The 22,155-nt window shown below is 66.8% G+C and overlaps 1 protein-coding gene across 11 annotated transcripts in view; it reads right to left on the bottom strand.

The window, feature by feature from the left end:
- The window catches only part of Ank2 (Ankyrin 2), a 173,651-nt gene that overhangs the window by 27,892 nt on the left and 123,604 nt on the right, over positions 1-22,155 (bottom strand). For all 11 annotated transcript variants that reach the window (XR_005094926.1, XR_005094934.1, XR_005094928.1 and 8 more), the window contains one exon: positions 507-635. Coding sequence is in view for 2 of the 11 variants with exons in the window: in XM_037228136.1 (XP_037084031.1) it covers positions 507-635 (129 nt within the window). In the remaining 9 variants the exon portion in view is untranslated. The remainder of the gene's footprint in view (positions 1-506; positions 636-22,155) is intronic.

The raw sequence follows: 22,155 nt of genomic DNA, 5'->3' as shown, positions 1-22,155 counted from the left end.
TGCGCCGTGCGGCGCCGGCCGCCGGTGCGGAGCGTCTGCCACGCCCCTGCCGCCGGCCGGCCGCCGCCCCTCCGCCGTGGCAGACCTCGGAGCCGCTCTGTGGCAGTCCGGGGCAGCCGCCACGTGACCGCCGGGTCACACCCAGCGGACCGTCACGTGACCCCGACCGCCGCCGATGGTGGGACATGTCACCTGACCGAGCGCGTAGCTGCTGATCAGCACGGGTCACCCCTGATCCGATCCGGTCGGCGCCGGGCTAGGCACCCAGCGTCCTCCCACCGCCGACGCGACCCCGGTCCCAGCACCAGCTCTCGGGCTCCACCGGGAAGGGGAGTGCCGGCCGAACTTGTATGTGTTGGGAGTCGGCCGTCTCTAACTCCGTAACGCGCTCGGAGACAGCACGTCTGACAGATGCCTCAGGCCGGCGCGGGGCGACGCCGCCGGCTCGCAGCGCCAGGGGGCGCCGCTCCAGCGCCGGCGCACGCGGCGCCACCTCCAGCACTTACCTGACTGGTCGAGCCGTGCCTTGGCCATGGCCGCCTCCATGGCGTCCGTCACCATGACCGAGTCTGTGATGCAGGCCGTCACGATGTCGTCGCGCTGAATGGCCTGCAGGCCTCGCGCCAGCGTGTTGCCTGCGGGCCGGGGGCGCGTCCGCGTCAGCCGGCGGCCGCGCTCCTCGGGCCGAGGCGCCATCGCCGCCGCAAGAGTGTCCGGGGGTCGGAGGGCGGGCGGAGCCCGCGCTCACTCACACTCACACACACCAACAGTCACGGAGGGAGGGCAGCGGGTGTCCTGACACGCGTCCTCACACCGGCGCCACGCGCACCGCACACCACCACACAGGTCACCACACAGGTCACCGCACAGGTCAGCCCGCACGGGTCACCGCAGGGCCCGCGGGCCTCCGGTCCGAGCGAATCCGTCACCCGCCGCCGGCTCCCTCCGAACGGCTTTGTCCGATGGCAGATTTGTCGACCGACCCCGGCACTCTCAACTCTCCCGCACTCTGTCGCCCCAGCACCACCGCACCGTATCGACACAGCGCGCCGCGCTCCTGCCGCGAACCCGACGCTTTGCCCCTGGCGTCGGTTTCGCAGCGGACCGCGCAGCTCTGACCGGCCGTCGCTCGGCCGCGCTACTGGACGCCAGCGCCGCCAGCCGGCGCCGGCGCCGGCCTGTGACGTCACAGCCCCGCCCTCGGGCCGCGGTACACGCGGCCGGGCCGAGAGCGGCGCGGATGGCGGCGCCGGCGCCGGACGAGCCGGCCAGGGGGAGGGGCGAGAAGAGCTGACGGCTTGACGCCTGGAGCCGGACCGGATTTGACCGGATCGGACCGGATCGGATCGGATCGGATCGGGCCGGATCGGATCGGATCAAATCAGATCGGATCGGATCGGATCGATCTGACCGGACCGGACCGGAACGGACCGGATCGCATCAGATCCGATCGGATCGGATCGGATCGGATCGGATCGGGTCGAACCGGACCGGCCCGGACCGCCGCCCAGCGCTCCGATCGGAAGACGGGTTCCGTCAGGGGCGCCGTGAGTAGCCGTCGTAGAGACCCCGACACGGCGACGGCAGGGGACCGGCCCCGCATCGGCCTCCCTCGGTGGGCGCCTAGCGCCGCCCGTGCGACCCACCAGCAGCGGAGCTGGTACAGCGCCGCCGGCTGTGCTGGCAGCAACTTCGACAGCCGTCGGCGAAAAGCCAAGAGCGGCAACACAAGAGAACGCTGGGCACGGAACGACAACACCAGTGCGAGAGACGGCCAGAACAAGCCCCGCAGCATTCTCGCCAAATACACGTAATAGTCGCCACATGCATAACAGGGTGTAACGAATAAAGACGCATCACAACATTTATCGCGAAACACTCACAACCACATACACACAGCAGCAGACAATGGTTGGACGGCATAAACAAGTAAGATCAGCCCGCCTCCGAGCTGCCACTCAGCCGATCGCGTGCTGTTAGTACTCCAGCCGCTGTTGCAATCTGTTATCACCAGCTAACCAGGCCGGCGTCAGCGTATTGTCGACATTCCGCGGAGGAGGCGGCGCGAGGCGCCGCGCCTCCCGCCGAGACACACGTGTGGAGCGGGAGGCGGCGGCGGCGGCGGCGGCGGCGGCGGCGGCGGAACCCGGCCCGCGGCCGCGGACCCTCCGGTCGCGGACCCGGCCCGCAGCCATGGTCGGCCCTCGGCCCGCCGGCGAACACTGACTGTGGCATTAGCGCCAGCCCGTGCGCCATGCTTCCGAGCGGGGACGTCACGCTGCGTACAGTCGGGACCGGCGCCGGTTTGCACGCGTGGGGAACATGCCAGGCTTCGGCAAGATTTGGCTGACGACTTTAAGCCCCCCCCCCCCCCCAGGGCGGCATTTTCCGTCAGCGACAAAGCCCCGTCTGCGTCAGCCAAGGCGTGGCTCCATTGCCATTTGGCATCATTGGCATTGCCACTATTCCATTGGTACTGAGCTGGCACCAGGTGCGGGCACGGCGCCACCCGCGGTGAGCACCCCCGTGTCTCGGCCGCGGCTGAGTTGGCTGGGCGTCACGCCGTGTCCCGCGTGGCCGGCCGCCCGTCACCATCCGTCCTCCACGTCCGCCAACGGCGGGCTCGGGCCGCCATGACTCTGACCCCGAGGGCGCGGCGCCACCCCGACCCAAGGTCAGCCAACCGCCGCCGGGCCCGCTCCGGCCCCAGACCCGCAGACCCAACGAACCCAGGTCTGGCTGTCTGCGGGGGCGGCCAGAGAGCCCGCAAGTGCAGTCTAAATGACGCGCGATACAAAGAATGCACCATTCTCGCCCACGCCGCGGAATTCTTGCGGCATGCGGTAGGTGCGCTGCCGGCGCAACGTTAACCACATGATTGGGGAAAGCACGGGAACACTTTTAAGACACGCCAGCCGATAGGAGCCGATACATTAGCTCCAAGAACACGAAACATGCGTAATGCTTTACCCAGCCGACTGCCCTGTAATGCCGCCCGTTTTCAGCGGAGGCGCGGCCGCGTGCCGGGGCGGCCGCCGCGCCAGCAGGGCGCGCGGGAGCGGCTGCCGGCGCCGCTGCACCGGTCCCGCACCAGACGGCGCCGCGCCCGGCTGTCGGCCGGCGTCGCCCCCGCCTTCCTGCCGGCCCTCCCACGCGGCGGCCGGCCTGCAGGCCCCGACCGGCCGGCAACAGCCGGTGCTGTACCGCCGGCCGACCCGCGCGCCCGCCAGCTCCTCCTTAGCGGAAGCGGACGGCAGTGCGGCACCCCCCCTCCCACCTCTGGGGAGATCGAACGCTAACCCTTCGGCGTTGCACCAAAACAAACGAGGGCAAATCGCGCTTATCGCCCACCACTTCAGAGGATGGGCTGCCGTTGGTTCCGGTCCGCCGTGGTGCCGGCATCGCCTTTTACCAAAATTGATTTATATCGACCTATGCGCGGCCCATATAACGGGTAAGTCCACGACCGTGGCAGGCCAAACCGTCCCACTCCGACCGATGCCGGGGCTAGGCCTGATCTATATGGATCGGAATCATCAGTCAGTCTGAATAGAGCACAGTGCTGTGTGGAGGCGGAATCGGTCGACGCGAGCTGGGCTCAGCGCAGTCCAGCCGAGCCAGAGTCCAGCACCGATCCAGAGCAGAGTCCAGCACCGATCCAGAGCAGAGTCCAGCACCGATCCAGAGCGGAGTCCAGCACCGATCCAGAGCAGAGTCCAGCACCGATCCACACGCGGGGACCGAGGCCGCTGAGGCCGCTGAGGAGGAGAGGCTGAGGACAAGAGTGAGATGGAGAGAGAGAGAGAGATGGAGAGAGAGATGGAGAGAGAGATGGAGAGAGGAGAGAGAGAGAGAGAGAGAGAGAGAGAGAGGAGAGAGAGATGGAGAGAGAGATGAGAGAGAGATGGAGAGAGAGATGGAGAGAGAGAGAGAGAGAGAGAGAGAGAGATAGAGAGAGAGAGAGAGAGAGAAGAGAGAGAGAGGAGAGAGAGAGAGAGAGAGAGAGAGAGAGAGAGAGAGAGAGAGAAGAGAGAGAGAGAGAGAGATAAGAGAGAGAGAGAGAGAGAGAGAGAGAGAGAGAGAGAAGAGAGAGAGAGAGAGAGAGAGAGAAGAGAGAGAGAGAGGAGAGAGAGAGAGAGAGAGAGAGAGAGAGAGAGGAGAGAAGAGAGAGAGAGAGAGAGAGGAGAGAGATAGGAGAGAGAGAGAGGAGAGAGAGGAGAGGAGAGAGAGAGAGAGAGAAGGAGAAGAGAGAGAGAGAGAAAGAGAGGGAGAGAGAAGAGAGAGAGAGAGAGAGAGAGAGAGAGAGAAGAGAGAGAGGAGAGAGAGAGAGAGAGAGAGAGAGAGAGAGAGAGAGAGAGAGAGAGAGAGAGCAGAGAGAGAGAGAGAGAGAGGAGAGAGAGATCGAGAGAGAGAGAGAGAGAGATGATGAGAGGAGTAGGAGAGGCGAGAGAGAGGGATGAGAGGAGGGAAGGGGGAAGAGAGAGAACGAGGGGGAGAGAGGGAGAGGAGAGAGGAGAAGAGGATCGAGACGAGAGAGAGAGAGAGCGGCGCAGCGTCGGCCCCGGGCGAGGTCGGTCCTGATCACCGGCTGCGTACCGCCTGCCCGATGAGCGCCGCCGCTGCCCGGGTCAGAGCGGGACGCGGCAGCTCCGCCCACCGCGAGCGGCGGTCTGATGGGCACCGGAGCCGACCGGAGCCGGCCAAAGGCGACCGGAGCCGACCGGAGCCGACCGGAGCCGCGGCCCGGCCGCCGGCGGACTCCCAAGCCGCGGCGACGGCCGCACCGCGCCGCCGGAATGTCATTGTTCCCATACAAGAGCCTCCCCATTCCCGGGCGAGTGGAAATTAGCGGGATCTAAAACGCCGGTGGAAATGTCCACGGAAAAGAGGCCGGTCGAGTCCACTGCCGCCCGAGGGGAGGGAGGTACGGGGACTGAACGAGGGCACGCTGGGACGGCGCATCGGTGGCGAGGCGCTCACCCTTCTCGAGGCAGAGGTTACCAGACTTCCGTCCTGTCCCATGACACGGATCGGCTCCCGATCAAGAGGCGCACAGCGAGCCCGGACTTCCCACCTCCACATCCGCGCGCCTGACCGCTACGTGATGACAGACAGCTCGCCATCAGCCGGCGCTTGAGTGTCGCAGTCAGTGTCACGGGGAAGGAAGCGCTGTCGGCCGGACACCGCCCGGCGCGCACACAGAGGACCGCGCCGGCCCGGCCGCCGCCAGTCATGAATAATGTATGCAGCGGCGCCGGAGCGGGGCCCGGCTGGGCTGGCCGACCCCAGGAATGTGGCCAGACGCGGCCCGACACGGGGACGCGCGCCGTGCCGCGCCGACACGTGTATGGACGCGACGACACGAACGCACACACCGCTCCGTGTGGACACGTGCACGCGCACCGGGCCCTGTGTGGGCGCAAGGTGTACGCGCGTGATCCGCGCACGCGCGCCGTCCTAGTGGACAGGTGAGCGTACACGGCCAGCCGAGGTCTGAGGGCCAAGGAGAACCTTGAGGCTGCAGACCCCTGAGGAGAATCCTGAGAACCCTGAAACTGGAGGACCCTGATGAGAGCCCTGAGATTGGAAAACCCTGCAAACCCCGAGGCGAGCCCTGAGACTAAAGAACCCTGAGAACCCTGAGGTTCTCATGGGGAGAACATTGGGAACCGCTCAGAACCCTGAGACAAGCCCGCTGTGCCGATGTCGTCGCAACCGACGGCTCCGTGCGGACCGGGCGGCTGACGGCTGTGTGACGTCGCGACCGACGAGTGGGGGCAGGGGGCGGGGCACGCGGCGTGCGCAGCCCCGGAACTCCACCTGCACAGAGCGTCTCGCCAGGTTACGGCGGGGTGACAGCGCGGGCGCCGCCTAACGACACCCAGGCACACGCCGACAGGCAGCTACCGCCGGACGGTAATCGCCAGGTTATGTATCGACGCGTGAACTACCGCCCTCATTAGCGTCGTGGGCTTTCAGAGCCGGTGCCGCGCTGGGGCGGCTGAAAAATGTCTCGCGTGAGGTTCGGAGCACGGAGCTATCCATCTCAGGGCTCGGCGCTCCCGCCGTCTCATAACTCACGACACCGGAGAGAGAGACCCGAGGCCGGTAGGTCACCGGTGTAGTGAATGCACATGAGAATTGAAGAAAAAGTTAATGGCGGAGTAAAACAAACAAGCAACAGCGACACCAGCACAGCGAACGGCACGGCGAACGTCAGCCCCAAGGCGCGAGAAAACAACGGGGAGGGGTGAAGCAAGAGAGGGGAGGACGCTCCGAAGGGTGCCGTGGATTGCACCGCGGCAGGGCGGAAGCGGAGCGGTGAGGAGGCCGGCGGCAGATAGCGCGCCGCTGCGGCGGGCGGCCGGCCGGACGTGAAGTCAGCCTGGGCGGTGATGACATCCGGCTCCCCAGAGGTCACCCGGCCGGCCGGGGGTACCGCGGGGGGCGGCGGTCAGCGCCGACGGCAGGGGCCAACGCTCCCCAGAGGTCACCCGGCCGGCCGGGGGTACCGCGGGGGGCGGCGGTCAGCGCCGACGGCAGGGGCCAACGCTCCCCAGAGGTCACCCCGTCGGCCGGGGGTACCGCGGGGGCCGGCGGTCGGCGCCGACGGCAGGGGCCAACGCTCCCCAGAGGTCACCCCGTCGGCCGGGGGTACCGCGGGGGACGGCGGTCAGCGCCGACGGCAGGGGCCAACGCTCCTCAGAGGTCACCCCGTCGGCCGGGGGTACCGCAGGGGGCGGCGGTCAGCGCCGACGGCAGGGGCCAACGCTCCTCAGAGCTCACCCCGCCGGCCGGGGGTACCGCAGGGGGCGATGGTCGGCGCCGACGGCAGGGCCCAACGCTCCCCAGGGGTCACCCCGTCGGCCGGGGGTACCGCAGGGGCCGGCGGTCGGCGCCGACGGCAGGGGCCAACGCTCCCCAGAGCTCACCCCGTCGGCCGGGGGTACCGCAGGGGGCGGCGGTCGGCGCCGACGGCAGGGCCCAACGCTCCTCAGAGCTCACCCCGCCGGCCGGGGGTACCGCAGGGGGCGGCGGTCGGCGCCGACGGCAGGGCCCAACAGGCGCGTCCGGCAATATGGATCAGGGTTATACAACGCCTCCGTTTTGGCCGTAAACACAGGTCCATATCAGCAGTCGTTCTTGCCATTGGAGCTTTACGACACACCCGCTGCTGAGGATGTACGGCGCCGCCTGCCTCGCACCATGGCGGGAAGGGCGGCACCGCGAGGAACTGAGCCCCGCGCCTCTTTTTCCTGGAGTGGCAGCTAAGGCACGGGAAGTTCAGCATAAGTCCGCTTTAAAGACATTTGTCATGACCCTCGAGCACAACAAGTTTAAGGCCCCATCGGGCAGAAGCCAGCCGCCAGCCCACTGCAGTAGACATGGCATGGGGTTGGCGGCGCATGTTACCCGCATAGTTGACACTAAAAACGTTACGCGCCAAACCCCCTGGGCCAGGACCATATCACGTTCATGCAGAACGGTCGTTTCAAAATATCTCCACAAATCTAAATTAGATCACCAAAATCGCTCAATATGAGCCGAACAGAGCACTCGACGACTTATGACGTCACCTGACCCACTTGTTCGCCGACGACAGGTGCCGCCCGATAGCATCGGGTCGAATTAGGGCGGCGCATTTTATGGTCACGTGCCGCCTCCATCTGAGAGTCTCGCCGCTGCGGAATGTACCATAGCTGCCTCTGGGCCCAGATCTAACCGCTCCCAACCGACCGCGCAGTGCGCAGCTCTCCAGTGTCGTAGCAGACCCGAAGCGCAGCTCTCCAGTGTCGTGGCCCCGAGGTGAACACACCCGCGGAGGACTGCTCGGTATTCCAGCCAACTCGTCTGGCGTGAATGGTGAAAGCCGCCATTCAGCTGTTACTGCTTGATGGCCACTGCCGCGGCGTGAAGCAGCCGGTGTCATGACCGGCGGGGCGTCTGCAGCCGAGCCCACGGGTCACAGGTCACGGCGTCCGCGTCGGGAGGGCCCGGCAGCGCTCTGTGCACAAACCACCCAGCACTGCAGCGGAAGCGGCTGGGACCAGCCTATGACCAGCACCGCATTCAACAGCCTGAGCCGGCCGGCAGTGCTCAGCCAGCGGCACTCCATATCGACCCGGGGCCCAGACGCCCGGCTCGACGGCTGACCGGGGTCAGGGGTCATGGTCAGCCCGGGTCAGCGGAGGATGGCCCTCGCCACCCGGCCGGCCAGTCCAGCCGAACAAACAAGCGGCATTGAAGAGGACCCACCGAACCGAGGCGTCGTTTCGCATGATGAGTACAAAGTTGGGGTCTGATAGTCTGATTTGCTGGGCATCTTTCTTTCTGCGAAGAGCCTTCCATTTATGCTGTACTAAGAGGGTAAAGGTTTGGCCTGAGCACAGGAGGGGAGCGTTTCGGTCCTAGACATAATCACCGAAGACAAACCACAAAAGTGGCAATATCTCAAGTGTTTGGGAAAACTGCTTCTAAATTAACATGTTCTGCTCGTTTTACGGAAAGCGCAGAACACTTCTCTACCAATCCGATCGCTTAAGCGGCGATCGTCGACAAACTGCGGGCTTGACCGCCTCCGTCTGAGCTGCCTCGGCGGCGGCGGCGCAGCGCCCGCGCCGCGGGAGAGCGCCAGCCCCATGCCAGGCGCAGGTCAGCTGCGGCCCGTCCAGCGTGGGTGCCGGTCGCGGCGGCGTCTCCGCGCCAGGCGCAGGTCAGCTGCGGCCCATCCAGCGTGGGTGCCGGTCGCGGCGGCGTCTCCGGCCTTTGCGCCGGCTCGGGGTGAGGGCCGCGGACCTCGCCGCCGCTGCCATCGCTCCGCCTCGCTTCACTGCGACCTCGCCGCCGGCTGACCTCCAGCCCACCCTCCAGAAGTCGCCCTCCAGGACTGGAGGCGCGGCGTCCGCCACGGCCGCGCACCTCATGTCAGAGGCTTCAAGCCACGTTTCTAACGCTGCTGGTGCATTTCTACGCGTTGCACCAGTGACTATACGGCCAGGCTTTAGCGAGCTGAACTGGATGAGCGTCGAGACCTGCGTGGTACCGTAAACCGGGGAGACCGGTCCATGATCAAAGAAAGCGGAACAATTCAATACTGAAATGTCGAGCGTATGTCAAGACCACGCGTAGCATGGAAAACTTCGGGCCGCTGCTTTCGTTCAGGCCCCCTTGCTGCTCTAAACAGTCATGTCTTGTATGCGAATAATGTCATAAACTTAAGTTTCGCACCATCGCCAAATTTACAGAGCGTCAAATGCCGCTGGTCCGGCCTCATTCTCCTCCAGAGCGGCGGGCGTCCTGGGCGCTAGGGAATGCTGGTGACCTTGCCCAAGGGCAGACGCCCGGCAACTCAGTCCGCCCTAACCCGCTAGACGGCAGCACTGTCGGACAATTCGAGCCCTAAATGAGAATTTGATTGGGCTCTCCCGGTCGGCGGTCTTGTGGTTTCATGCCTGCGGCCGGAAGCCTCTGCGCATGGAAGAGGAACAGACGAAACCGCTCTCCGCAGCTAAAACGAGCAGAAGACGAGCATTCAGAGCATAATTCGAGCTAAACCTTCCAAAAATCCCGAGTATGGTTGTCGGTTACTTTACTTTGACTTCGCAGAGGACAGAACAGGAGCGTGGAGGACGCGATAGGGCAGTGGCGGTCTCCAACTTTTCCCGGGAAAGCCGACTCCGAAACGCCATTTTGATCCCCTTTTTTGTGATTGTGTTACATACTGCATGCTAGATACAGGACAGTGGGAACCGTTTGCTTTTGTGCGGCAAGGTATCCATGCCTTAGCATTCGAGCATGAATCTCACCTCAGCATGGCTAAACAGCTTGGATACATATACTAGGATCATAATTCCCGGCTAATAATTCGGATGTTTCGTCTACTGATCTTTAGTTTTCGTTTTGCTGTCTCTGACCATTCCATGTCGATCACGACGCCAAGTTACCTAGCATATACCAGCTTAAGCAGCAATAAACATGACTCGGCTGCTTATGAGCTATACATATTGGCCAATTAATGCATTTTACGGCATGCTTTATTTTCTGTAGGTGTCATTAGCCACTCTGGCGTGCACTTTAAGCGACAATTATCCCTTAATCCCCTTTAAATGTGGAACAAATATTGTCGATCTTGAGTTGTCTTACACCCATCATTCTCCCCGCAAGACCCGATAAACGACTTGCAGGCCTTTTCTACTCGCATTTCCTACCACATTCCCCAGCTAGTATGCCTGCAAAAATGAGCCTTCCATCGATACGTCTGTTCGATTCGCCCGGCTCACGTGAAGCCAGGATTCCTGATCTGGAGTCCGCCCACGCCATCTGCGGATCACGAGGCTTTGACGAAGCGCTCTGCTGCAGAACGTGATGTCACCGGCAGCCTCGGCCACCAACGAGCGTGGGCCGTTGCGGTGGATGACGTCACAGTTCGGCAAAAGGTGATGTCACCGGCAGCTGCGGCCGCCAATAGGCGTGCGCCGTTGCGGCTCGGGGCGCGGAGCTGGCCGGAACTCCTGGGAGTCGGCGGTAGAGCGTCCCTGACTGCAGGACCCGGCCCAGAGACGCGTCCAGGTCACCCAGACCCGGGCCGTCACGGCCGTCGCGCCACCTTGTCTCACGTGACGCCACGAGCGTCACACAGCGTGGGGCGTCGCCGGATGGAGCACGAGGGCCCGGGGAGGGGCTCTCGGCGGCGACCGATCCGGGCCGCTCCTGGCGACGCCTCTGCCGCGCCTGAGTCAGCCGGGTTCGTCGAACAGGCCCGGCTCGGAGCCAGGTGCGGCCCACCGGCGGCGTTCTCTCCAGCCGAGCTGCTGTCACCGGCGGACGGGCCCGACTTGTCACCACCTGACCCGATCACATCTGTGCCGAGCCCGCTCGTGCAGACCGACCCGACACGAGAGCGAGCTGCAGACGGCACGGCAGCCGGGGCGCCGCGGAAGCCCGCCAGCTTAAACAACTGCCAGATCAGCCGGCGCAACGCCAACACTGTGCCGAAACCAGCCCCATGGCGATGACACAGTGGGCGGCTAGGCGCAAACGCGCCTGGCCGCCCGGCCCGGTTCTATACGCCCTGCGCCCAGCGCCGCCGTATAGAGACCGCCTCCGCTCGCCGCGTCCAAGCGCCTGCTCAGCACGTCCGAGCGCCGGCCGGGCGCGGCTGCAGCTCGTGAGCTGCAGCCGACGGCCGTGCCGGACCGGCCGATGAGACGGCCCGGGGCGCCTCCCCCCCCCCCCCCCCTCCTCCGGCGGGGCCGGCACGGGCGACGCCCCGCCCGGTCATCGCTGGCCGCCCTCCGACACAGGCCCGGGCCCCACGAGCGCCGTCGCTAACTGACGCAACGTCACCCAAACACCCGGCGTAGGCGCGGCAGCCAAACCTGCCGCCCTCGCTCAGCTGCCTCACACCCCATGCCCCGATCAGTCGACAGCGCGTGAGCTTACACCGCACCGCCGCGCCACGCTGGCGACAGCATCGCGTGCGCGTCTGCCCCCATCCGGCGAGCCTCGCGTCGGCGTGCGGGGCGCGGCGCGCCTCCGGTCGGCGCGTCGCTGCGCGCGCCGCTGGCCGCGCCGGTTTGTTGAGAGCGGCGCGGCGGCGCGCTGCAGACGCCGGCGCTGGGCCGGGCGTGACATCAGCCTGCCGGCGCCGGGCCGCTACACTGGGCCTTGGGCCGGCCACATTGCGCCGAAGGACAGCCGCCGTTCGGCCCGGTAATGCTCGCCAGACACGGCACGCCGCCGGCCGGCCCCGCTCATGCGCCGCGAGCGCGCGCGCGCATCACCTAATTGGTGGAAACACGGTGCATGGCTGGAGCTGCAGCGGGGCGCCGAGGCCCGCGTGCTGCGCGCGGTGGACATGGTCGGGAGCAGGTGCGACACGCGCAGAAATGATATGGTTGTCAGGCACGAAGATAAAATCGAAGTGCACGTGATATTAATTGAAGTGCACGTGATATTTCATCAGAGGGAACATACCCCGCTCCGCTCATCTCCCTTTGAATACGCCCGTTAATGAGCGCCCAATGAGCCAGTCGGACATGTACACGTCTATTCGCAAGCCGCCGCTCACGGCAAGAACAAGACACACAGCAGCCAACGAACCGACTTCGTTCCGTTTGAGCTCCCGGGATACGTGTCAACAAACGACACTGTGCCGTAACACGTGTCGTGTTATGACACGGCCGGCAATCACAGCACAGCAATCGCCAGGCACCAATCACGGCCGGCAATCACCGCGTTCAGTGAGCTGTAGCCAGCGGCGGGCCGCCTCAGCATCGGCCGCCCGGCGTCCGCTTGCCAGCGCCGCTGGTTCGCAGCGTGCTGCTGGGCGCGGGCGCTTCAGATGGGTCCAGCAGGCATCAATGCGACCCCAGCAAAATGTCAGCGTGACTCTCAGGACGACCCAGCTGTCACCGATACAGCCTTCAGCATCATCAAGGCCCAGCATCCTTAGCATGTCACGTCCTTCGGTAAAGCGGATTCCATATTGCCTTAATAATGACATGAAACGACCTCAGCATGATCCTCAGCACGCTGACCGAGGGCAACAGCACGCGGAACGCTGCTGTCCGAGGGCCAACTCGCGTGTCACAGCCGGCCCGGTCCCTGACTGTCAGTACGTGACCTGCCGGATGGCCGGCGGGTGTATGAGAGGCGATGACAGCAGGCAGTCAGCCGCCGTCACCCGGCGTCATCGGGCCTTCATCGGATCATCATCATCGCCGTCATCGCCGCCGTCAGACGCGGCCGTCGTCGCCGACAGCGGTGCTCCGGGCACGTGCGGACGGCGCCGGACCGGCTGTCGCACGTGGCCCCGCCCCGACAGAGGTCGGCGACAGGGCGTCAGTCACGGCTGCCCCGGGGCGGTCTGGCGCGGGCCTCGGTCGGCCATCGTGACGAACTGGTGGCGTGACGACAGCCAGCTCCAGATGCCGTCACGTTTGGCACACGCTCGTGACAACAGAGTATTTGCAAGACTGATTCCGCCCCGCCACGGTCGGGGCGGAATCCACGACCGGTTGCCGCGCAGGCTGCACCTGGGTTGACACCCACCCGCCCGCCTGCCCGCCTGCCCGCCTGTCAGCAGCCCTGCAGCCATACTGGGGCAAAGGCGACGCCCGCCGGATCTGCAGGATACCCCCAGCCAGCCCGGACCGAGCCCCTGCATCGCACCGCTTCCCGGTCAGCCCAGACTGAGCCCCGCTTCTCAGCCGGCCCAGATTGAGCCCCTCCTCTCAGCCGGCCCCGATCGAGCCCCTCAGTTTTCCTCCGGACTGCGCTCCTCTCCCCCTCCCTCTCACACTAGGCTGGAGTATTTATCGCTCCCAGACCAAGCCCCTCCCACCCAACCAAGACCGAGGGCTTCCAGCCAGACGGGGAATGTGGGGCACCGTCCTCCGTCAACCCCCATTCCCGCCGGGCACCGTCTCCGCCCAGTCCCCGCCGGGCACCGTCTCCGCCCAGTCCCCGCCGGGCACCGTCTCCGTCCAGGTCCCCGCCGGGCACCGTCTCCGCCCAGTTCCCGCCGGAAACCGCCCCCGGACAGCCAAGTCCCCGCCGGACACCGTCCTCGGTCAGCCCCCATCCCCGTCGGACACCAGACATCGCCCGTGTCGCCGGGACGACCGGGGCTGGCCTTCGGCCGGTTGCCAGCACGCATGCCTGCCACGGGCCGTTTGACCTGGCAGCGCCCCCAGCCACGGGTCGGCCGGTCGGCGCCGCCTTGGAGCCGGCTCCGCGCGGGAATCGGCCGCCTCTGAATGGTCGGTTCTCGGACCCGAACGTCACGTGCCCAGGGGCGACAGGGCCGTAACCACACATGAAACGTTACCAGAAGCTCATCTGTTCCACACTGTTCTGAATAGCCAAAACACACCGCTAGACCAGCCGCCGCCCACGTGAGTGAGGTCTGGCCCTCGCCGACTCCAGTGGTGGTTACCCGGCCGGTTCTGGTACTGAGCCGCCACCGCCGGCCCGTCCGGCCGGTCGGCCCGCCCGTGACCGGCCGTGGCAGCCAGCGGAGCCGGCTCCGTCGCCGCCCACGCCGCGGCTTAGTGCAGCGGCACTCGGCGGCACCGCGGCCGAAGGCGGCGCTGAGTCACCGCCGCGGGCGCGTGGGCGGCAGAGTCAGGCGACTATGACTCCCGACTCGTCCAGGAAGCTGACCGCACCTGCGGTGGCATGTGCGGGGGCCGTGCTCAGGCTCGGGCCATGACCGCTGGGCTTGCCCCCTGACCGGCGGCGATTGACCCCCTGACCGGTGACTCCTGGGCTAGTCAGGGCGGCCAGCGCGGGGGCCAGCTGCTGAGCTGAGCTGGGCCCGCCCCCTCACCGGCGGCGGTGACTCCTGGGCTAGTCCGGGCCGCCAGCGCGGGGGCCAGCTGCTGACCTGGGCTGGGCCCGCCCCCTGACCGGCGGCGATGACTCCTGGGCTAGTCCGGGCCGCCAGCGCGGGGGCCAGCTGCTGACCTGAGCTGGACTAGGTCCGGCCAAACTCGAATGTCGCTCAGAGCGTGAGCAGACCAACGACGGGACACAGTTTCAGGCACATTTCAGCCGTGACAACCTCCCACCGAACCCACAGCCGCACCGGCCAGCCGCTGTGATAGCAAGAGAATGCAGTAGCAAACCACCCCAGTCCAAAGCCAGGGGGTAACAAGGGGTAACAACACGCCTGCTGTTCTCGCAGTGGAAACATGTCACAGCCTGGCGTGTCCAAGGCTCTGCTTTTGGAGCAAACGCCACAGAAATAGCCGCGGATGGCGGCTAAGCCATTTCTCCTAGGCTGGCCTGGTAAATGGCCATAGGCCTGTCACCTGTGGGAATAGGGGCAGGGACGGGCGGACTGGCCTGGCAGTCGAGACGCCTGGGGTGCGGCCTCAACTACACGGTCTGTGAACGCCGCTTCGGGTGTTAAATATTGTTTCTCACCCGCGATTAACCCCAGAATTTGATGGTGCCAAAATCAACGGGCTGCTGCTGATCGGCCCGAGGCGCCAAAAACGATACGGAAATGAGTGTGAGACGGCCGACATACGGTGATAAATGAGTCGGCACACTCGCCACCCCTAATAAATGTAAGAGAAATATAACGCAGAAAAACTACACCCAGCAACGGAAGCCCCCTGAAGGAAATGTCCGACCCCCGGCCCGGCATACGCAGCCGGCGTCCACTATCCGCCAGCGCCCTGTCCCGGCAGGACACTCCCGGGCCCAGTCAGCTCAGTTGGTGGAACGTTCTCTGGTGCCCCGTGCGGACAGTCGTCGGTTCGAGCCTGGTTGACAGCCCAGTATTTGACTGGCCGTCATTGGGCTGCCTCCGCGACAGTCAGCGTCAGGTTTTGTAACGCTGAATCACCTCAGCTGTGGAGTGCTCCTTCAAACTACCGAACTAGCATTGTTCTCTCTTTAAGCTCCAAACCCCGCCGCTCTGAACGGTGACAGCCGGCACATTAAGTACGGGGCACCCACGCCCACCGCGGCACCCGGCCGGAGCAGGCCAGGGCAGGGCAGGGCAGGGCAACGCTGAGTCAGCGCTGGCTGTCCCGCCAGACCGGTTCCGCCCGACCTCTCAGGCCGCCGGCAGCGGCCACCAGCCGGAGCAGGGCAGGGCGCGGCAGGGCAACGCTGAGTCAGCGCTGGCTGTCCCGCCAGACCGGTTCTGCCCGACCTCTCAGGCCGCCGGCAGCGGCCACCAGCCGGAGCGGGGCAGGGCGCGGCAGGGCAACGCTGAGTCAGCGCTGGCTGTCCCGCCAGACCGGTTCCGCCCGACCTCTCAGGCCGCCGGCAGCGGCCACCAGCCGCCGGTCCACCGGCCGGCGGTGTCGGCCCGTCCCCCGGCAGGACGGCGCAGGGTGGCGGCCGCGGCCCGCGGTATGGCCCCGCCGCGACAGACCAGTCTGACCCGGCCGAGCCGCCGCCGGCTCGAGCCGGCGCCCGGTCTGACCAGTGACCGCTCCAACGACCGGCCGTGGCTGACGGTATCTGCCCCCGCCGAGCCGCCGAGCCGGGGATGAGCCGCGCAGCGTTACGTAAGCCGCTCCAGCGCGTCGGGCGCACCCTCTGATCATCACCGGCGCGCACGTTAGGCGCGTCCGACCGCCGACCGCAGGGTCCGCTGCCCGCGACGCGTCCCGGCGCACCTGAGCTCCACGTGCCGTCCGCCAGACGGCGGCGGCCGGGGCGTCACGCGATGCCCGGCCGCCCAGGGTGGCAGCAGGCCGAGCCCCGGCGGAGGCGGTCACAGGGTCCCCGGTCGCCGCCGCCGCCGCCGCCGTGGTCGTCGTCTGGGCAATCAGAGGCCTCCATTGCTCTCAAGTGGTTGACAATGTCGCTGAGGGGGAGACAGCCGTCCGCCCAGCGGCGGCCGCGGCAGCCGGCCTGGTAACCGCCGGGACCTCGAGACGACCGCCCACCGGGCCAGACGCCGCATCGGGCCCGGACTTCCTAGGCAGTCTCGCGAACTGAGCCTGGGGAGCCCGGAGACGGCGGGAGGCGGGGGCATGGGAACGGAGAGGTGAGGTCACGCGTCGGCGGACGCTTCGGGTGCCCCTCCGTGACCCGCCAGCGCCTCCTCCCTCGTCTCGGCGCCGCCTCGTCGCCGGTCGATGGTGGGCGGGCCGACGATGGCAGCGACGGCGTCACGCGAGCGGCCGCGTCCCCGGAGCCTGCGCTCGCCCACACCCGGCGCTGCCCCGGCGCGGCGGCGCCGCCGTGTGATCATGTGATCATATGATCATCACCAGCCGGCCGGCCCGACCGGCGCGCGCGGACGGCGTCGCTGCGACACGACATTGCCGCCCGGCCGCCAGGTGGCGGGCTGCTACCTCCTCGCACGTGGCACTGGCGAAGTTGGCGCTGAGTCGGGCGCACCACTACTGCCCGCGCCTCGGCTCCGTTCAGCCGGCACCGTGCCGCAGCGCCACGCCCTCGCTCTCCGCGTGGCGCGCGACGCGGCTGCAGCCGGGCGCGGCCGCCCGGAGCCGGCTCGGGCTGGGCCGGCGCGTCGCGCGGTGCGTGGGAGACTCACACGCCGGCCGCAGCGCAAATAACGCCGCCGATTCGCCGGAACAACGCGCCATTAAAAATGGCAGCCGCCGAGTAACGGCCGAGCTGAAACGACCGCCGGCGGCCCCGCCGGCGCCCTCCCCCCCCCCCCTCCCCTTGCACGCGGCGGGCGGCACTGGCGATAGCCCGGCACCGGTTCCACGAACTCGGCCGCGGGGGCCGGGCGTGACCCAGATGGCCGGCGGCCGGGACCCCGGGCGAGCGACCGGCCGGCAGCGGCGTGGCAGCGATGACGGGCCAGTTTGAGAGCCGCTGGAATGCAGCCGATGCGTGTTAACCGGGCCATGAGATCATAGCACCAGCGCTGAGTGAGCGCGAGGCCGTTTGGCTCCCCGCCCCCTCCTCGCCCCCGCCCGCCGGCCGTCAGTGGGAGTGCGACGGTGACGGCGGCCCGTGCCGTGTTGCAAGGAAGTACCGGTTTATGGGAACGCACGTGGGCGTATAATGAGTTACCGGGAAGAACGGGCTTGTGCAAGCGGGGTAATTAGCCATGCACCGTGTTGTAAGGAAGTACACTTATGCCTACGAGGTTGAACTTTGGTGCGGACGTTTCCTGTTCGCGGTCTTCACCTGCCTGAAAACCCTAGCGGACTCGTGCCGGGCATCCCGCCCCGTGCTGCTGATATGGGCATGCGCCGCGTGGTGGCGGCGCACCGCGTCGAACCTGCGTCGTGAAGAGATCTGCACCAGTCGGCATCAGAGCACGTCCAGCCCGGTCCGGCGCCGCCACGACTTTCCGGGCCGGGCTCGCACGGCCATATTTGGCGGCACGGCGTCCGGGCCGGACGACACCGCGGGAAACGACGGCGCCGGCGCCGCCAAACCTGTTCCCCGCTGCACGGCTCGTTCGCTGCACGCCCGCGGTCCGCCGGCGGCCGCGCCAGCCAGCACGGCGCGGCCCACTGCACGGCCCGTCTCCCCATCAGAGGCGACACGCGCCTTCACCGTCGGCGCATATTACGTAATCCCCCATCCCCCCCCCCTCGGCCAGAATCGCATTCCTGGCCGCTGAGCCGTCTAAGGCAGCCAATTTCCTCCAGTGCCGCCGTCAAGCGGGCCTGCACGCCACGCGGCCGGCGCCGCGACGGCACGACTGCGGCGGCTCGGGGGCGCACGCCGGCTCCGGCCGCCAGAAATACAGCCTCGATGGCAGCTACGGCGGCCGGCCGGCCGTGCCCCTGGGACGGGGCGCCGGTGTCGCCGCCGAAGCCGGGGCCGGGCACGGCACGGCCCTGGGACGGCGGACACGTGCCCCGGGCCAGCCAGCCGAGGTCAGACGCGCCTCGCCGGTCCGTCGCCATGGCAACGGGCCGCGCGTCGGCCGGCGAATGGGCCGAGTTGCGGCGGCGACGGGCCGGGCGGCCGGGTTCGCAGCGCGTGGGCGGCGCTGACATTGGAACGGCCGCAGCCCGGCCGGCGTGCAGCGGAACGGAACGGCGCCGCCGCACCACGTCAATAGTCAGGGCCCGCAGAAGGCGGGTAACTTTTCCTCCCGATCGGACAACTGGCCGGGTCAGAATAGACTGATTGTAACTTTTGCTCGCTTTTATGGCCGATGACAGGGCTTTTCCCTTCCTCGGCTCAGGCGATTATCTCTCCATGTTTGAAAGGGAAGCACGATGGAATGGTCCGTGTCGGAAAGTCAGCCTGTTCAAGCCCTGCAAGTCGATACGGAACGGGACGGAGTGGGTGTGGGTGAGGGGGTCTACGCCACCCTGGTGGTGGCGCCCCGGCTGCTCCCGGACGGCTGGCGCCGCCGGCCCGTTCCGGTCCGAAACGGCCGGCCGCGGGCGAGGCGCAGCCGCGTGCCAGCTGCCACCTCCATGGCAGCTGACCGGTCCAGTACCCACTCCCCGCGCCCGGGCAGCGGCGTCGTCGCGGCCGGCTCTGACGCGCTGCCGCCCACATCGCGCGCAGGCAAGCGGAGTCGGCCGCCGACACCGGGCGCGCTCTGCGCCCCGCGGCCGCGTCCGTGTCACCCCAGCTCTGCAGCGAGGTGGCAAAACACGGCAGGCGGCGGGTACCTCGCGCCACGGCAGAGACCGACCGATCAGATCTGTATGCCCGCTCGCCGACCCGCGACCGATCACCCGCTCTCTCCCTCCCCCTCCCCTCCACATCTCGTAGCGGCTCTCAGTTTTTCGATGATGGCGGCGTCGCCAATCGTCTTCGCTTTCCATTCTCCGCTCCTCTTCCGGCCCTCCTCCGGCGCTCTGCCCGCCTCTGCTGCCGCGCTCGCTCGGCCCGATCGGCCGACAGTTCACAACAGGCCGTCACGGGCCGCGGCCCGAGCTGCAAAAGACAGCGACAAGGCCGGCGCCGACGAGCGTGCTCAGCACGGCCGGCGGCGACGAACGTGCCCAGCACGGCCGACGCCGACGAACGTGCCCAGCACGGCCGGCGCCGACGAACGTGCCCAGCACGGCCGACCCCGACGAACACGCCAGGCCCGCACAGCCGCGGCGTACGCACGAGCCGCGACACCGACGCGGGAGCGACAGAGCGGCTCGTGGGTCACGTGGTCTGTTTTGGCCGCAGGCGATCGCCCGACGCAAGCTGCCAACTCCAGCAACGCAAGCTGCTGCCAACTGGGATTTGTGACTTGCAATGTGTGACTATGTGCTGTTCATGTGTGTGTGTTTCCGCGCCAGTTACAGGGTTGTTAGTTTATTTTGTTCTCTACGTGTTTTATTTATTACGACGCGCCGAAACAGAACGTCACCATGTGGACTTTATGGCAAATACCTTATCATGACCTGCTGAAGCTAACACCCGAACATGGAGCCAACGAGTTACGAGACCGTCGGTCAGCTCTCTTGACTCAGCTGCCCACCGGCCCGGCATCGAGAACTCCATCCCGACCCATTATCTCCCGGCCTCTTCCATGTGGTCGGGTCGGGTCGGGTCGGGTCACGTCACGTGCGGGAGGGGGTGCCAGACCCTACCGAGTGTCGGCCGGCCGGCGCGCGAGGGGGCGGCGCCGCGCGGTCCGACGGCGGCCGCCAACTACAAAGGCGGCGCCCTGACCGGCGGCCGGAGAAAGTGAAACCGTGCCGGCCGGCCAGTGACCCGGCGCCGGGGAGCAGGCACACCGCCGGCTGACCGCAGACCGACAGCCACACATACAGACGTTACACCAGGGGTGCCAGACCGGCAAGCCCTCCGGCCGACCGACGGAGCCGGCGGAGCGGGCGCGCCAGCCGACGGCGCCAACAGTGAACTCCGGCCCAGCTGACCCGGCGGGACCACGCGACAGACGGCCATACAGACGACGCCTCTGACGGGGGCATGCGTCCGTCCATGCAAATGTCGTGCCGGACGCCATGTCGCAATGCGACAAAGCGACAAAGCGACAGCCGCCGGCAAGCGACACCTGCAACTGTCGCCGTCATGCGGTGGGGCGGCCTGGCGCAATCCGCTTCAGCCGCGCGAATGTCGCTCTGGAGCCTCGTGCACGAACGCGCCACCGCACGGGCCCACCGCACGCTTTCGCCTCCCCTCGCGGCCCGTCACCCGTTTCTCCGCCGGATTGCCCGTCACACAGCGGTCGGGTCGGGCCGGGCGGCGCCGGGGACGGTTGCGGGCCGCTTCCCTCCCCCCCCCCCCCCTGACAGCCTCACGGCACCGCCGGTCACGCACGCCGCGTGACAGCGGCGATCTTTGAAATGTCACGCCGCGTCAGCCGCGACGCGCCGGGGCGCACGCACGGCCGCCACGCAGCCGGCGGAAAAAGGGGGCGCGACGCGCCGCTGCGGAGGGCGAGAGGCGAGCGACGGGAGACATCCCACGGACAGCCGCGAGTGTGCTCAAACACGCTGCCACGCATACCGGAAAACAACGTGGTTTCGTCACAGATGAATAGAGCCCCATCCAAATATCCGTGTTCAGTTTAAAAACGGGGGAGGAAACAACTCCCGGGGATTAATTGGCACATTTATTAAACCGCGGAAGTCGCTGGGGTCAACCACCCACTTCGGTGTAAGCCGAGAGAAGTGAATGACTGTCGGCCTGCTAGAAGGGTGAAGCCGGTAGATACTTTCTCGCTACATTACCTGAATTCACATCAACACGTTTCCCCCACGTGCACGCCAACGCCTCGCCCAGTCCATCACGTGAGTCTCCATAAATAGCATCCCACTAGCCAGGGGCATCTCCCATCCCACTCGATCGCCGATGTTATCGGTCGTGTCGGCCTGGGTGCTGGCAGCAAGCCTGTCCAGATATGGGGGGCCGGGGGAGGGGCAGCCCGACGTCGCGGCCGGGGGGCGCTGTCGGCGCAGCGTCGGCCGATCCCCAGCCCTGTCTCGGCGAGACGTGCCGGACCGGCCGACACCGCCGGGCCGGACGGGCGTGTGGGCCGAGGGGGAAGGGGCGCCGACCGCCACCCACACCCCGTTAGCGGAGCACGCGAGCGAGGGCGGCGTCAGTTCCACTTCATTCACAAAGTGGTGGCGGCGGCGGCGGCGGCGGCTCGCCAAGGCCAGCCGGCCGGTCGCCGCGGGAGGGGAGGGGAGGGGGCGAGCCGCCGCCCGCGCGCCCCCTGATGTCACCCGGAGCGTGGCCAGCCGGCGGACGGGAGTGCTCGGGTCAGGGTCGGGCGGCTGCCGCCCCGACCGCCGCCGCTGTATGCAACGCTCCTTGCGTCAGGCCCGACAGCGTCAACATCCACAAGCTTATCGCCGCTGGAGATGTCCGACTGGCAGCAGCAGCCGCGATGTAATCCGAGCCAAAATAACACCAGCCGGCGGGCGTATACTCCGCAAATGGGAGGCCGCGCCCCTTTCGACAACATTCAGCGGGTCATACCGACTGAACTTGTCGATTCTAAACCACCCAGCATATGTTCCACTGGATAAGCGAGCACTCGACGGATAACAGTGTATCAGCGCTGGAACCATTCTCAGATTTCCAGCCAGGCTCAGTCTGGCTTCAGGACTAAATCCGAGAGTGAGCATCTGCGTACAAGAAGCCACACACGCCCCCGCCGAATCTTGTTACCCAGATCGCGCCGTCTCCGAACAGGACAAGCAGCAGAGCTTGGATCTGCATTATCGCTGTCTGTCCTGGTCAGCCAGCAGCAGCGTCGTT

The sequence above is a fragment of the Pollicipes pollicipes genome, unplaced genomic scaffold (assembly GCF_011947565.3).
Source record: "Pollicipes pollicipes isolate AB1234 unplaced genomic scaffold, Ppol_2.1 Scaffold_6052;HRSCAF=7182_pilon_pilon_pilon, whole genome shotgun sequence".
NCBI classification, from domain to species: domain Eukaryota; kingdom Metazoa; phylum Arthropoda; class Thecostraca; order Pollicipedomorpha; family Pollicipedidae; genus Pollicipes; species Pollicipes pollicipes.
The sequence above is the reverse complement of the archived record's forward strand: the minus strand, read 5'-3'. Positions and strand labels throughout refer to the sequence as shown.